The sequence below is a fragment of the Rhea pennata genome, chromosome 4 (assembly GCF_028389875.1).
Source record: "Rhea pennata isolate bPtePen1 chromosome 4, bPtePen1.pri, whole genome shotgun sequence".
In the NCBI taxonomy this organism is placed as follows: domain Eukaryota; kingdom Metazoa; phylum Chordata; class Aves; order Rheiformes; family Rheidae; genus Rhea; species Rhea pennata.
Window position 1 is genome coordinate 4,796,134 of NC_084666.1, and position 17,269 is coordinate 4,813,402.

The window sequence follows — 17,269 nt, forward strand, 5'->3', positions numbered from 1 at the left end:
CCATATAAAAAAAATTATAAAGCAATAAATGAGACACATAAGAGATGATTAAATCACCATGGTGTCTGAAAGTTTAAATAATATTTCTTTTTCTCTCCAGTTTTAGAGTTTTAAAATAGAATATAATTCTAAGGGAGAATATAATGTAATGATTTAGATTTTCAAAGGCTTTTGATAAAGTCCTTCGCACAGGGCTAATGGGAAATGGGTAACCATGGAGTGAATGTTAAGACCTTTGATGAATTAGGAACTGCTTACAGGACAGGAGCAAAGAATAAATGACCATTTCTCAGCAGGCAAAATGGTAAATCCTGAGATGCTTCAGGGGTCAGCAATGCGGTTGGTATTGGGTAATGTATTAATTAACAGGTGAATAGACAGAAGCAAAATTTGCCAAAAGGAAGTTTTGTTTAATTTGACTGGCTAGAGTAATGGAGTTTCTTTATCAGCAAGACAACAAGGCAAGGCAAGATAATTTCATTTAATTTCTCAAAGTAACAGGAACAATTTAAACTATATATATCTCCATTGACAGGCTCTCCGCTAATTCAACCTCTAAGAAGAAAATATGAGGCATCGTTATGGACATATGCCTCTCACCAATTTCAGATGTCTGCATTCAGAAGGTACCTGAATGCAGGTACCTTCTCAGTACACAACAGCAAGCAAAGCAGCGCAGAAGATGGTAGCTGGTACATTAAGGAGGACAGTCCCTGAATGCCCCAAACAGTTCTTTCAGCTTAGATCATAACTAAAAGATCTTCCAGAAGTTGAAGAAGTTCAAGATAAAGATGACAAAATAATTAAAAATATGTGAGGGTTTGGAGGCAAATTGTTTAAAAGACTAGGACTGCCTCATTTGGAAAGGAGAGGGCTTGAGAGACACCCGAGATAATGAAGGGCAGATTAGTATAAGAGAAGTGCCTATGTTCATAAATCTTTATTAATATGTTACTGTTCAAATCTTTTCTCAAAAACATGTCTCCCTCTTAAGACATATCTTGCAAAATGGACAAATAAGAACGTGATTGTTGAGATAAAAAAAAAAAAAAAAAGTTGTCCCATATCCAGAAAATATAGGCGGAAAAATGTGACAAAGGCTGACTAGCTCCAGCAGAATGTTTTGCGAATGTAAGTGTGAATTGTACAATAATCTTTTAAAATAAAAACACTGGCTTTCCTTGCATCCCCTTGCCTACACACACCTACGTGCAGATATACACAAACTTATAACTAAAGCCAGAAACGGCATACTGTTCAGTCTTATATAAGCCAGCAGCACACAACTGTTTTCTTGAGAGATTTTATTGGAGAGCTGCAGTTAGCTTTTATTTAAAGTATTAATCTGAAGGGAGTTCCATTTAGTAGTAATAATACTGCTGGGGTACTCACTCGATGTGTTTTATATCGGCATGATTAGGCAGGAGAATGAGTGAGACATCTGAAACCGGTGAGAGGCGTATGTCCCTGCAGCCTTCATTTGCAATCCCTACTCGTATGCTTTATGCAGTACCCTTGTGTTACACGATTGGTGGCTATATTTTCCACCCCCCTGCAGAAACCACTTGGCTGGTTTTTCCCAGACATGTCCTCTTTCTGTGAGCACCAGACCTGGGCAGAGTTTGAAGATTTTCTTCTTTGTTTTTTATGTGTCTAGATCTTGCAATATCTGGTAGCATATCTCCAACCAAACCACCGTATCTGTCCGGACATCCCTCTAAGTCCTGGAGAACATGAGTAACTTCCTGAAAGTCTTGTGTTTACTGCAAAATGTTATATAGGATGCGTATTAATCTTTTCTACATCTATCCTTTAATCGTTTCATCAGGCAAACGATTCATCAACAAATCAGTGAATAGCAAGAAGGGAAAAGATGGTCTTGTGCTTCAAACAGCTGAACACCAGTGATGCTCCATACTTTTCTCTACCACAACATTTAAATCAGTATGCTGCACACTTTCCCGAATTTTGCTACTCCTTTTTCCTGAGTGACCAATTTAAGACACACAGGGTCTGGCGTCTAGAGCTGATGAGGAGACACACTTGCACTAGCTGCAACAGAAGTGAGTGACCACTTCTCAGAGCACGTGATGGTAACTCTGAAAAGCCAATCTGATGATGTAAAGCACAGACATAATTAATTTTGGCACTTCTTCGTTCATGGTGACAAAGATATTGTTGGTTTGTGTATGTGGATGTGTGATATGTCTCTGCACAACTCATTTTACAAGGATACTTGGATAGAGGCATATTTGAGCCCAAACCACAAACCATTTAAATCAAATCTGCCTATCTGGAAGCCATTTGGTCAAATATTGTCATGTGCAATACAGTCGTACCCTATTTTAGTATAGCAGTAAAAAGCTTTTTCTTTTTAATTAGCAATATAATAATCACGATTGAAAATGTTATAAATTACAGTATTAAGTGAGTCTAGGGTTTAATAAACCTTTTATGAAATATTTAGAGTCTTCTGATAAGGAATTTACAGTGCTTATAGAACCAGACTTTGACAAACTCTTGCAGCTAAATAAGATGTCATGTTCAATTCCTTATTCATCGCTCAAACTAAATTGAGAAACTGTGCATTCTTCTACAGAGTAGGTCAGACATCCCATAGAAATTATTTTTGAAATACCTGTTTAAAATACTTAAGTATCCTAGTAGACAGTTTTCCTTCCTCAGGTAAGTAAATTAATGTACGAAAAAAATAAGAGGAAGAAGTTGCATCTTGACTTTTACATTTTTTAAGTGATTGCTTTGTGACTTTCCTGTAATAAAACCTCTTAAATCTAGATAGTGGCTGGGAGTTTTTCCTAACAGAGACTGTTTTTTTAATGTAATAGGTCATTCATGGATTTTTGCTTTATTAGTTTCCTCTGATGACTCTTTGTTTATGCTACTCCCAATCATCCTGGATAATTCCATCTCTTTATGTGACATACACAGCTGTGATGCTTAATAGAAGCAAGTATTCTTGTATTCTTGATGTGAGATTTTTGGAGACTCTTCCTTCAATTTCTAGCAGTGTAGTGGTCCAAACCTTTAGTCTGCCATGTGATTCTTGTATAACTTTATCCGAATCAGGTAGAACATATTTTTACAGCCACTTTAGGGTTATTTGTACCTGGTGATTGGCATCCAGATTTAAATGTCTTGTCTCTAAGAACATGGCTTAGGGAAAATTAGGTGGTACAAATTCTTAAATGACTGAGAGCTACCTAGAGCTAGCCAGAGATGCCGCATATAAGGGGTGTCTGAGAACGCTCGTTTCCCTGGAGCCCAAGGGTCTGATTTATCTGGGTCAAGGCTTCAGGGAACAACCTCTGGACCCTGGGAAGGATAATTCCTCTGGATTCAAAATCCTGGCTACTGGAAAGAGCAGATGCTTGTCTTTTTAAAGTACAACTCTAAGAAGTAGCTTATCTGATGCTTTCAAGCATCCTCTGATGAGGCTTTCAAAGTATCTGATGATACTTTCAAAAGTAATCCACTGGCTATGAACATTGCCAGAGGTGAGACTCATGGGCTCTGTTCCAGTGGGACTTGGATGTCCATTAGGCAATTAACTTCATCTGTTTTGGACAAGCAAGGTTAGGTAAGACAAAACCCTTTTTCATATCAAATCCAAGAATGCTTTTGCCTCTAAATCAAGAAATAATTAATTTAGGTGCCAAAATCACCTCTTTTGTAAAACTTTAAAATCTTGATTTGTCAGAATGACAAGCAGCTAATGAGCTAGAAGTATTACTACTAGCTGGGGACACGACTCAGTCAACATTTACGCGGATGCCTAATTTAATGCATGTAGTTAGATCAAGAGATGTTAGTGGAACACATTCTTCAGTCTAAGTATATGCATAACTTTTTTCAAGACCACAGCACAAACTAAGAAAATAGTTGATTTCCCCCCCCAAAAAATACTGATTTATTTCTGAATCCAAAATTGGGAGCCGATCTTTCTCTTCAGAGTAGATGAACCAGCCTCTATTCTGGTGCATTTATGAGCTTCAACTCCAGATACAGATTTTGTGTCTTTGCCTGAATTTGTCTTGTAGCTCTTTTGCTGGCAGCACAGGAAAATTCTTCTCTGTACAGGAAATGACAGACAAGAAAGACTGGAGGTTCTGTGGTTGCAACTGAGATATGTATTCCCTGTACAGCCCTGTCATGGAGCTCCCCAAGTGTGGCTCAATAACCTTAACTGGAGAATAATAGAGTTCTTAATTTCCAAAAATGTTACTATGTTAAAGGACAACATACTTAGAGAAACAATGAGAAATAGGACCTTATTACACTAAGATGTTTTTTCATGTTTGTCTAATTAAAAACAAGCAATGATGTAAAAATATGATTGACAAGTGATTCATAACACAGTTTAATAGCTATTTCCATTTTCAAAACGCAGATAATGTTCACCTGTAATAATGTAAATTAAGGACTAAACTGTATCCAGGTCTCCATGGTTGAAATTGTTGAAAGAAGCTTTTTCCACCCAATGGGGCAGCCACCGGGGTAATACGTGTAGGCTTCCCACTGTCATTGCCAAGGAGCAACCATGCAGAAAGGGACAAAATCCCATATAGACAGCATGGAAAAATGTGGGTGATCCTGTCGTCCTATAAAGACGTTTGAGTTCTGCTTTGAGCTCTCCCTCTTTGCTCCTTGTACAGCTCTGTTTCAAGTCAAAGTGCAGTCTTGAGCCAAATAGCACGGTATTAGGGAAAACCAGTATTTGAGTTTAAAACTTATCTCAAGAACTTAAGTGTTTATTTCTGGTGAAGAGTGTTTCTTACTGGAGCACATTTTTCAGTATGTGGTGCTGAATGAGGACAGTACAACTTTCTATTAAATATTTTAATGCCTATCTCCCTGATACCAGGAGAGTCTTGATTTAGCTAATAAATAATCCGTTAAAATATTTCAAGTCTATATCTTGTCTGAAGATCTCTGTGCCTAAGGCTGTAATCTAAGGGGGTCGGCTTATGATCAGACTTGTATAACAGATGCAGCATGTTACCCCTCCCTTTTTTGTCTTGTGCTTTGATTTTCGTACATCTGAAACTATACATCAAGTAACAAAGTTTGGAAGAAAATAATTATAGCCCAGATAAAAAGTTTAGTTGTTAAATGTAAATTAAAATACATAGTGCAGGCAAAGAAATGAATTACAATGAAGAACTAAAATGAGAATCTTTATCTTCTTTTGTGGGGAAAATTATGGGCAGTGGAATCTATTAGGCTATGAACTGATTTTCTTCAGGAACTGGTAGAAAATCTTTCACTTGAGTCAGGTAAACCTGAGGCAGACATAGCTTTCGGAAAAAGAATATAGAAGCAGTCTATATAGTTTGGACTAGACTGTATTGTAGAAATAGAAATATGTCTGGATACAACCTCAGAAGACCTTTTTTAGACAATTTTTAGATCTTTCCTATACACATGCTACAAAAATCTCAAAGTGAGCTACTTAAAAGTGGACACAGTACTCCAGCTGAGGCCTCACTAGCATAGACTGCAGCTTCATCGTATCTATTCTCAAGGCTCTTTTTTATATATTGTAATAATTCCGGATTGACAGTTGCCATTTTTTACGACAGCATCACATTGTTAGACACATTGCAAGAATCCACTTGACATATCTTCCTGCTTTGACAATGCACCGCTGGTAATTATTCCTTGAGATGCTTCTTCTAGTGAGTTCCACATCCACCTTACAGTAATTTAATTCATATTTCCCTTGTTTGTCTCTGAGAATGTCACGGGCATCCATGCCAAAAACCTTCACAAAGTCAAGCTCTATCACGTCTCCTGCTTCCCCCCTGCCCACCAGCTCGCTATCCTGTCAAGCAAAATATTGTAATGGTTTGCGGTGACCTGTTCAAGACAAATTCATGTTGCCTGTCTAATACCTGTTCGAAATATAGGGGATAATTAAACGTTAATTGTTTTACATTGTGTTTCATTTTCTTTCTGGGTACTGAAATTGGGTAGAATATACTGTGATTCTTCCTTCCTTATCCACATTTAAAAACCAGACACATGCTTTTTCTTCTTTTTCTAGATCCCTGGAAACTTCACTGTTATTCTTGAGTTCTCAAAGATTGAGATTCTCGGAAATTGCTTTGATTATTTTCTTAATCACTGCAGGGTAAATTTTACTTTGCTCTGCTAACCTGAAGATATATTTAATAGATCAATTTATGTATGTTTATGTAAACGTTACCCAAACAGCCCTTTCCTGATTCGGGTCTGTTGCAAGTCATATTAATTATGTGAAATATCTGATCACATCTGCTATGTAGGAAACACAAGCCGCAAATATAAGAACCCTAAATATTAGGGTTATTTGTCTGCCTCCTTTCCTACTGCCATTTTTGCATCCTTAGCTTTCCTTGTTTTGTCCCTATGTACCTAAATAATTTAGCTTTATTCTTAATATTTATTATTTTTCATTTTTGTTAATGATTGCTCTTTGACTTCCAGGTAAAAGACCTCCTTATGGAACCATATTGGTCTCTACTACACTTCCTTGGGCTCCATTAGTCACGATAACTTGATGTGTGCATCCACTAACACTGTTTCCAGAGTTTCCAGTTCTCTTCAATTCCTTTTCCCTTTAAAATCTCCCCTAAATTACCTTCCTGCAATATGTGCTTAGACCTTATTGCACTTACTGAACAATATGTATATTGGAGACACAACTGTTCTTTCATGAATGCATGAACACCGCTATATATAGGCAGAATAAAGAAAGTTTGAATAGATTTAATCCTTTAAAGGGGTTCCCCTTCAGGAAGCAGTATCCAGTGAATAATACCTACATGCTTGAACCTGAAAGGTTGAGTTCATAGTTGCTCTCTGGTCTTCTTCAGAAAGTAAACTATTCTTGAATCACGTTTTGGGGGGTTTATTTTAAATCAGATATTATTTTAACATAAGATGCATAAAACATTTTTTACGTTATGAATACAGCCTATTTAAGAACATTCATTCAAGAAGGAAAAGTGGTTTCCTGCTGCAGTCAAAGCTTGCTTCTGTTGTTGAAATGACACTGGAAATTTCCCTTTGTGTTTATCATTCAGGATCAGGCTTCCAAAAAGTATATTAGAGAAGTATATAGGGAAAAGACCATAAGGAAAGATAACTCTCTAGCGAGAAAGGCAACCAAGTCAGGAATCATCTTTTCCAGTTCTTCCAGTTATAGTGTCAAATATAGCCAATAGCCCTGATTTAGATACCTAGATGCTAGGAAGCAGCAAATAAAAATTATGTGACTACAGGGAGAAGCTGGCGAACTGTGAAACTTGAGCATGACCCAGGTTCCTTGAAATCTGTAAAAACTAAACCCAATTGATTTTGGATCCAGGTTTGTAATGAAGCATTGATTCTACGTGCCCTATAGTATATGAGATCCCTACTCTGCAATATAGGTGTAAAGATATTTAAGTATGGACGGAACTACGTACAGGACTATAGGTCCATTATACTTATTGGGACCTGATATTCATGTTCTTGTTTTTAGGATTTGGGTTCTTAGAGGTCTGATTCTGGGAACATATATTTTTCTGTGTAATACCAGAGATTACACTTTCAAAGGAATCACTTAAAAAAATTTGAAGAAAAATCTCCTAACATACTATGATTACTTCAAGAAATGCCTTAAAACTATTTAAATAAGTAAATAATTACTTTAATTGTGCATTCATAAAGCATATAACATACATATTGTATATTGAGAACAAAGCATAATGTTCATAGTACCTGGAACCATTAGCTTATATCCGTGGCTATCTTTTGTGATAGATACATGATGATAATGAAAACCAGAATGTTCTTTTATGTGCCTTTACAAAAATCATTTACCAGATTGCGTTCTAAAAGTGTTTTGTCCTTTACAAAATGATTGTGATTCAGCCTGAGCTGGACTACAGGTAGTAAATCTGAATTAATGAGCATAATGGCTGAGTTTTGTTGGGTCACTTGGTATAAGTAAAGGTGTGTACTGTACTCAGTCCAAACTGTAAAGGTTTTAAGCACGCTTTGCTGATATCTCAGATAACTTGCAATCCTTTAAAGGTTAATAACTCACACTGCTTAAAGGAAGTTTTACATTCTCTATCATGCAGCTGGAGGAGGGAAGATGAAGACAGCTGTCTTGAGGCTTCTTGTGTCTCGAAATTATGGCAAGACTCTGCTCCATGCCTAGTATTAATGCCTGAGGGGGAAGGAAAAATGTTCACGAAGGGAGGCGTCTAACCCCACTGCCTTTCCTTTTGTTCCATCCAGTCATGCCGCGTTTTGCGGAGCAAGTGGAGGTTGCCATTGAAGCCCTGAGCGCCAACGTCCCGCAGCCGTTTGAAGAGAACGAGTTCATAGATGCCTCCCGCCTGGTTTACGATGGAGTTCGCGACATCAGGAAAGCTGTTCTGATGATACGGGTACGTGAGGCACCTGGGAAAGGAAAAAGTTGGGGCTTTGTGGGAAGCATCACCCGGAAGGAGAGGAATATGAAAGCTGCTTGGAGTCAGCGTAGCTTCACGATAAGCAAGAAAAGCTTGATGTGGAAATGTAAAACAAAAGTATGCGTAGCGGAAAAGATTTTGCAAGTAAAGAGAGTATGAGAGTATTTTATCACTTGTAAGTGAAGCTGAAACTTATAATATTTTAAGAAGCAGTAATAGAGGCTCCGTAAACAGCTATCTCCACCTGAGTCGTCATCTGTCCCACCTGATTTTTCCATTCCAAGGCCTCCCAGCTCAGAGACTGGCACTGTGTGAGCCTAGGTAGTCTGGCATACGCCAGAAAATACATCCAGGGGCTGCACCAGAGTTATTCTGTTAATTACCTAGGAGAAGATTTTATCCCATCTGCCCCTAGATGTAAACTTCATTGCAGTAGAGCTGTTTCTACAGTAATAGCATTATTTGGTTAAGACCTTGAATACGTGCGTGGAATGAGTCTTTTTTTTTTTCCTAATGTATGTATGTTGCCTGAGATATGAGGTAAGTCTGGTTAAAATCTAAATGACTAAATAAATTATCTTGCTGCTTCGCTGAGCCTCTGAAAGGATGATTTTGAATGTTTACTGGGGTAAAGAATGTGTCATTTCAGCGCTGAATAACCAGTTGATTCAATTTGTTCAGGCTTTTTTTTTTTTTAAAAAAAAAAAAAGCTAAGCAACATAATAATTATGAGAGTAGATGTGTCTTGCTCTTCAGTATAATCCGTAGTCAAAGATAGAAGAAAAAAAAAAAACAAAACAAAACACAAAAGCTGGTTTGAACATCCCTTCAGGAAGAGAAACTCTTACCCCAAATTAAAATCCCCTTGAAATTGCCCTAGCGAAAGCCACCTCCAAATATAGCTATGGTGAAAATCACAGGGGGAAAACTGCCCCGTACTAAGCGACTAACAGTGTTAAAACAGCAGCTCGTCCCTTAGAGCAAAGGGATAACGTACACTTGTGGCTGTGAGTATGGTACGGCACTGACGAAAGACTTCGGGCAGTCGGAGCACTCCGAAAGAGCTTCATTTTAGTCATCTGTCACTATGGATTAGCATTTACCCAGAAAGCTTTTGAGACACTTAATTTTATATCTGCAGAACATAAATTCCATTCCAGTGTCCACTGCTAATCCCAGGTAGCCTGAATTATAGGCATGGTCCGTGATGGGAGCAAACTCTTCTTTTCTGCCTATGCGATATTGGGGTAGATGCAATTTTGGGGCAGATGCAACTCTTCCAGATTGGAAAGGAAAAAAAAGATCTGCATCATAAAAGGTTTCAATTTTTCCTTTGGCTATCCAGTTCCAACAGCAGTTTCCAAACTTTTCTTAGGGCAAGAGCCCCTCTGAACCTTAGATCAGTATGTGAGTGCTGGCATATGAATGTCTCCTGCACGTACTGAGAATGTGACTAAGAGAGGAATAGACTTTTCTCCTGCTTAAATATAAGTACATTCTAATCTTTTGTAGTCAAAAATGGTCTCTTGTAGTCACAGACAAGAGCTGTATTTTGGCCTCTCTGGTCTGTGACTTGCTGTGGACCCATTTTTCACCATCACCCGCGCAGAGCTCCAGCTTCCCACACCTCTTGCACATCAGAGCTGTCCAGAGAAGTTGCCATGAGACTCTCCATATCGGATGAGATTTGCTGCTACTCAGAAAGCACCATTTTAAATTCTGGAGACACGTTCCCCTTATTTCATTACTGTCTTCTTGCTAAGGTTAGCTGCTAGCTCGGGAAGCTGATCGGCACGCAGGCTTCCCAGACCTCTCAGAGCCGTCCCCGGTTATTTGTGCAATTGTGTCACTGCCACTTTCAGCTCCTCGTGCGATAGGAGCTAATGAATTCTGCTTAGGCAGATTAGGAAGATGTATTCTTGTACTCAGACAATTAACTCATGCGTGGAGATGGATTTAGTGTTCCTTGCCCAGGCAAAGTACCAAAGCACTTGAATGGCCTGCGGTCGTTAGCCTCGTGAGTTAATTGGGGAAATGCACATTTATCAATTTACGCAGATGAGGCTTTGCAGAATGAGAACCTTGCTTTATACACCATCAGAAAATAATATGGGTTTCTGTTTGACACACTCCTTTTAGCGTACCTATCCGGGCAGCTCTGAGGCAACAGATCCTGACTTTTGTAAAAGCTTGGGGAATAGTTTAACAGAGGTTCAAGAAGCGTAGGGGAGAATCAGCTACGAATAACTGGTCTCCTAATCATCTACCTATCAATCTTGTGTTGAGATTGCTAGAAAAAATATTGGTTGAGGAAGGAGGAGTTTCTTGTCTTGTCTTTCTGCCTCCTAAGTGTCCAGCAGGCAGGTTCCAAACTGGTTTCCAATAGTGATAGACAGGCAGAAAAAATCATCTTGCACTAAAATGCAAAAATCATCTTGCACTAAAATGGAACGTAAAGCTACAGGATGAGGATTAGACCAAAAATAACATATTTTTCTGTAATTGTTATTGCCAATTGATTATCATCGCTTCTCACACACACCTTTTTCTCCGGCTGCAAAAGTTCTCGCAGAAGTAGAAAAGAAGCTGGCAAACTTTTCAGAGCATCTGACACAAAAAATTCTTGTCAGGCAGTAAGTGTTCACGTGCACGCCACAGAAGATTGAATTTGGCTGAGATGCTTCTCTCGTTCCATGGGGAAATAAACCCACATTTTAAATTAATTTTTGTTGGTATTATTACTTTTAGCAAGCTGAAGGAAAGGGAGGAAAAAAATCTCTATTCTTTTCTCTTTGAAAGGGGAAATTTTAATGCCTCTTTGGAAGAGAAGGGAAGATCATTTTTGCGTTGGGGACTATTAATATAATCTATACAGAAGAAAAAAAAAAAAACTTCCACAACTTAAGAGGTAATATAAATTTAGGAGTATAATTACAGAACCTAAAAATATGCTAGAAAATCATAACTCAGTTCCATTATATATTACTACGTGGGGATCAAATTACACTTCAGTTTTTTTCACAGCCACTTATAAAATTTCCTCAGTTATTAGACTGAAACCTGCTCCAGGCCTAGGAAGGATCACGGTTGCACCTTTTCTCACTCGTACGCCGCTGCGAGGCCAGTTTTTTTCCTACGGACAAGCGTGCCGGTAGCTGCGTCGCTGTTAGCGTTAGCCCCTCGTTCCTTGGCGTCAGCAATGCCTTTTGGAAGGAAATCTCTGGTTGTTGCCGCTTGGCGTGTTTGGGTTTACCTTGCCTTAGGGCACGTGAACGTGGTTCTTGTGGACGACGCTCCGGGAGCGTGTTGGACGTGCTGCCGCAGCCTGGAAAACGCGCTGCCGGCGCTAAGGGACGCCCAGACTAGAGCGAGCCTGAAGTTAAATACAAGCGTCTGCAATGAGGGTTGTATAAATTTGGGGTCCTCAGCACCGACTGTTTTGATGTGCAAATCCTCTCCTGCTCTTCCAAACTGCTGGTTAATGTAGCCTTAGCAGTGATCCCCTCGGGGATAAACCGAGGTGCTGATCTATCCCGGATCCCTTGGAAAAAGAGGCTCAGTGCAGAATCCAGTCATCTTTTTAAGTACCCTGTCCCCTAACTGCACCAAAGCAGAGTCTGCTTTCTACACGGACTGCCTGTTGCTTTTCAGGTTGAATTTAGAATGTTAGTTTTTACTATAAATCATTAAATAGCTGGAGACCTGCTGTGCGAGAGGCTCTCTGCCTTTGCCAGGCAGAGTGTGTTTGCAGCACCGGAGTCACTCAGGCTGCAACTGCTTTTGTACAAAAACAACAGCCCAGAAGAGCCCAGAGTTGAATATAAAAGCCTACTACAAAGCCTTTCTTCTCTTCAGCTTTCAGAAGCAGGGAGCATTTTACAGGTGAAGAATAGGGGTATATCTTTCCAGTCTTTCTTTTTTCTTCTTGAGAAGTTAGATTGACTTGGTGTTTGCAGTGCTGAATTTATTATAATTGCATCTTGCAATTTTTAAGTGCATAGAGCACCATAGCCTAGTGGATCTTTTATCTTCATCGAGTGTGTTTGAATCAGAGAAATATAAAACAAATAGCATTTACAAATCTGCACATATACGCCATTTTACATCTTATGTATGCATAATTCCCATTTTTTATACTGGAGTTATGAAAGATAGAACAAAATCATGTTGATGGAAGATATTTTGTTTACAGTGAACTCTTCAGCCTACCAGCCAGAGATATAACAAATCCAATGACTGGAAGCTGAAATTCCTATTAGAAATAAAGCATTCATCTTAAAAGCAAAAGCATATAGTTTATTATATGGATATGGGTTTATTATATAGATATGGATTATATGAATGATTTATCTGCAATTGGGAAAGATCCTCCTTCACTGGGAAAATTCAGTAGGACTGGATGAAGAAGGTTAAAAATACAATCTACTTGTGGTAGAGATGCTGTACTTGAAAGAAAATTAGTACTGGGAAGTCCTGTGGCCCATGCTATGCAGCAGATCAGATCAGACTGAAAGATATGAAAATGGACCATGTTTTCTATGAAAATCAATGAGTTTTGAAAATCTGCTAGTTCTGGAAATGACTTTCACTCCTTCTTCCACTGATGGTTGTTGGAGTTCTCTTTGGAATTTGTCTTTCATCTCAAATCCATGTTTCCTCAGCCCCTGCGAACATAGGTTCAAGTCTCTGCAAGACTGAATCTGTTCTGCTTTCTAGCTCAGATAAATTAAGTTCCAGACTTTGTTGTCTTGGAAACTAGGTTTTAAATACCAAAATCCTATTAGCTGTGCAAAAACATTAGAGTTCTTATGATATATTTTGTAAGGCCCTGCTAAAGAGTGAAAATGCTTTAAGTCAAGGTACTTCTATATAACTATTTCCTTTTTTTTTTTTTTTTTTTTAACAAATTGGAGAGCTGCATCTCCGAGAGATCGGCTTGATCATAGCAACGGAGCAATGGGGAAAAACCTGTGTACTTTTGGAAACTTGCACCATATTTGAAATGGCAGCTTAAAGATACCAGTTCACTGCTGTTCTTCATTTTAATGAAAAATGTAGCCAGTACTAGAAGAAAAGGAGGATGTTAAATTCTGCACAGTCAGACTGAATCTAAAAGTTAGTTCTGGATTAGATCTCACTTTTACACGGTGAAAATATTAAGATTTGTTGTATCTGTAGGGTATCAATGATAGTTTTGTTAACCTATCCTTTTGTTTTGCACCACCTTTTCTCTAAGTTCAGCACCAAAACCAAATGAATTTCCATCTTTTAAACACCACTGATTTCAAGATTGTGAATGTCAGGTAGTCAGTAACAGTAGAATATTGTTTCTGAACCTTTCTTAAAGAATAAGTGTATCAAACAGAGAGGTTTGAGAATGTTTTGACTCTTTTACAGGCATTCCCAAGTGCTCACAGTTTACACTGCTGGGACCTGAAGCTTTCAAGGTCACCCCTGGCTGATCTCTCCAGGTTAGGCTGTCACTCTGCTGCAGCTCTGACCATGAAAAGCAGGACGTGGGCTGCATGCTCAGTAGTCTTATATGTAAAAGTACAGAACAGAAGAAACTAAAAGAATATATGGGGGATGTAGTGCTGTTTTCATAATGCCCATCCTTTGGGTTGAGTGGGGCTTTGGAGAAAGGGGAAGAGCCAGCTGTTTTATGAAGAAGGTGATGACTATTTGCACCCTGTTGTTACTCTTCAGAGCGAAGGGTGGGTAGGTGAAGAGCTAGGCCTATGTCTAGAAGTACTTCTCTGCTACAGAGTTACATGCTTCTGTAAGTAGCTGATTTGCTTCTGGCAGATTTTAAAGTCACATATTGCCCTCAGGCAGCTGAAACTAGAGAATAAAGTGATTAAAGAAATTTGGACAGAAAAACTGTTGGACATTATAATGATGGGTACCAATCAGTCATCATTTCCTGTAGCAGGAGAGAGAAGACAAATTCATTTTTTTCACCTAAGCGTCATCTCCTGTCTAACCTGTTACACGCTCTCTTTGTATGTGCATCTCTGCGAAAACTCTGCCTGAGTTTCATTACCGTACTGTCATACTTGGTTATTTCTTCCTTCAGCGCTCCACATCAAAGCACATATTTCAGTTTTACTCCTCAAGCCAAATGAAGATGGCTCTGTTTCTCTCTCCACATCATGTGCACTTCACCATGTAGCTAGCAACACAGCTGATTTGCTGCTATGAACGAGGATGTGCACTTCGTGTTGAAAACCAGGCTGGAATATAAATATCCTCCAAAGGCTTCTCTACGATACGTTAGAGGGTTTGGACCGGTTCCTGGTGACGGAGAATCCTCAAGACAGAACTGTAATGACAACTGGCAATGATTAACACCTCTGCTAGCAAACTTGACAGTGCCTCCAAGCAAGGGATGCCAGCATGGATGATTTCTTCCGTAATGGTAGCCCCTCTGGGTTGACATTGAGGCATACGGGTACGCAGTAAGGCGAGGAATTCTCCAGCGTTGTTGCGATCTCCTTTCTCTATTCCTGTAATTACGTGTGGTGCTTTCAGAAGTTACTCCTGGCCAGACTCTCTTGTCCTAGATGCTATTCAACCACAAAAGAGGAATATAATCTTCTCTCCCAGAATCTGTATTTCTGTTCTTGCATGTTCTGTACCTAATAGAGTACTAAATATTGATTTTAAATACACTCTTTGTCTCTCTGTATATACGTAAGGTTTTCTGCTCCTATTCGGTGCTAGAAGGTGAAAACACTAACGAAACAGATCCAGCAGTTATCTTTTTGCTCCCTCCTGCCAACCTTTTAAACAGCCTGAGGATGGCTCATGTATAACTGGATTTGAACAGTCTGCCCAGAGACCCTCACACCCTTCCTAGCCCTCGCACTGGACATAAAGTGGCTTCAGCTCAGATGAGGCAAATTGCAAAGATCTGAATTGGAAAAGAACTGTGTTTTCCTAACTAGCAGAAAGACAGATCATAAATAAACTCTACATTTGTTTCAAAAGCAGTTGACAACCTCATTTGCATTTTCTTTCTAGGGGAAATCTTTTATTCACTCCAATATTGCCTCTTTTTCTTCCCGAATGTGAGTTACCTTTTCCCAGGTATTTACTTTCTCCCTTAAAGATTATGTGGAGATTCCAGTAATATAGTAGGATTAGTGTCCATTTATAAATGAAATAACATTATTTGGAAATACTGCATTCTGTTTTTGTTAATGTTTCCAAAGGATATTTGTTCCAGGGACTGTACTCAGCATGGTAACAGAGTTAAAAGAAGTTGCAGCAAGGTAATGATAAATGACACTTGTAAGGGAAACCAGAGTTGAAACAACTTAATTTTTAAGACAATTCAATTTCAGTTCTTGACTGCTTGGGCAGACAAGTTAATTTAAAAGGAAAAAGAAACTGCATTTGCTGGGAAGGTAGTCGATGAAATAAGAGCTTACTGTACATTGGACTTTGGCCGTATTCTTTATAAGCTTGTCATCTCCACTCTTCCACTTTCTCTTCGTGTCTCTCTTCCCAGACCCCTGAAGAGCTGGAGGATGATTCAGACTTTGAGCAGGAAGATTATGATGTTCGCAGCCGAACAAGTGTTCAGACTGAAGATGACCAGCTTATTGCTGGCCAGAGTGCAAGGGTGAGTATAAAACCCGTGTCCTGCCTTGGGTGTCTGTATAGCCAGCAAGGGAAAGCTGTGCCTCGGAAAGCAAATGCGATTTTACATCTTCAGGGTCACGTAAGAAAGTACGGGAGTAACGTAACCTCGCTGTTTAATGTTTTTTCGTGTCTGACATCCCTTGAAAAGCCCAGAGTTTATTGAATGATCTTCCTTAGGCTTAGGTGCCGCCGTGTGTCAGCCGGTTGCTCCAGCTGGTGCTGGAGGAGAAGGCCTTGCACATTTGGAATGTGCTGCAACTGGGGGAGTATTCGGCAATTTTTTTAAAAAAAATAAACCAAAAAAAATCCTGTCACGGCACCGGGTGCTGCGTTTAGAGAAGTCGTACATTAGTCATGTTTCCCTGCGTGCTAACTTGTCAAGGAGAGCTGTTTAAGGTGGCAAATAGTCCCTGTAATTTCATTATAATTGAAGACGTTTGTTACTGAGTGAATGTAGTTTTACCAGGATAATTATATCATGATAAACTGGAGTCATTGTGATTTGTGACCTTCGCTTATGCACGAGGATTGCAAATCAAGCTGATGAGTGCCGCAGGGGTCTCAGGTGCTGGAGAAGTGAACTTTGTTGGCACGCAGGATCATGCCACCCTCTGCTGAGCGTTTACCTTTCGCTAAATAGGCTGCTTAGCTCAAATTTTAAGGAAAAATTAAAATAAAAATAAAAAAATAAAATAAATGGAATACCATTTGACTGTCAAACAACGTCATGAAAATATGTTTGACTGGAAAAAGATTTTTTTTTTAAATAGTCCAGTTGATAGCTGGTAGGGCACTGGGAATTATCTGAATTATTTTAATAGTAGTTTTGTATATACTTGCAGATTTCTTTTGATGGAATAGCTTCCTGAAAGAGAAATGACGGGTTAAATGAGAAATAATGCCCCACATGCTCAAACACACCAGCAAAAGCTAGTAACTGTGAACAAGTGACTTCTTACCCTTAATCCTGGAAAGTGATTTCCAAGCCTGAGAACCTAAAGACCAAAAGGCAATGATGCTTTGGAGGATGACTATAGAGGACCTGGAAGGGGAAGTTATCAGTTTTTGTAGGAAGACCCACAATATGTTAGGGCTTGAAGCAAATATTTTAGACCCTGAAAAGAAAGACTATAGCAAGGTCAAATTTCTTTGGAGGT

General features: G+C 39.1%; 1 protein-coding gene across 2 annotated transcripts in view; it reads left to right on the plus strand.

The window, feature by feature from the left end:
* Window positions 1-17,269, plus strand: part of CTNNA2 (catenin alpha 2) — a 431,832-nt gene that overhangs the window by 381,462 nt on the left and 33,101 nt on the right. For both annotated transcript variants that reach the window (XM_062575101.1, XM_062575102.1), the window contains 2 exons: window positions 8,290-8,441; window positions 15,979-16,092. In XM_062575101.1, the coding sequence (XP_062431085.1) occupies window positions 8,290-8,441; window positions 15,979-16,092 (266 nt within the window). The remainder of the gene's footprint in view (window positions 1-8,289; window positions 8,442-15,978; window positions 16,093-17,269) is intronic.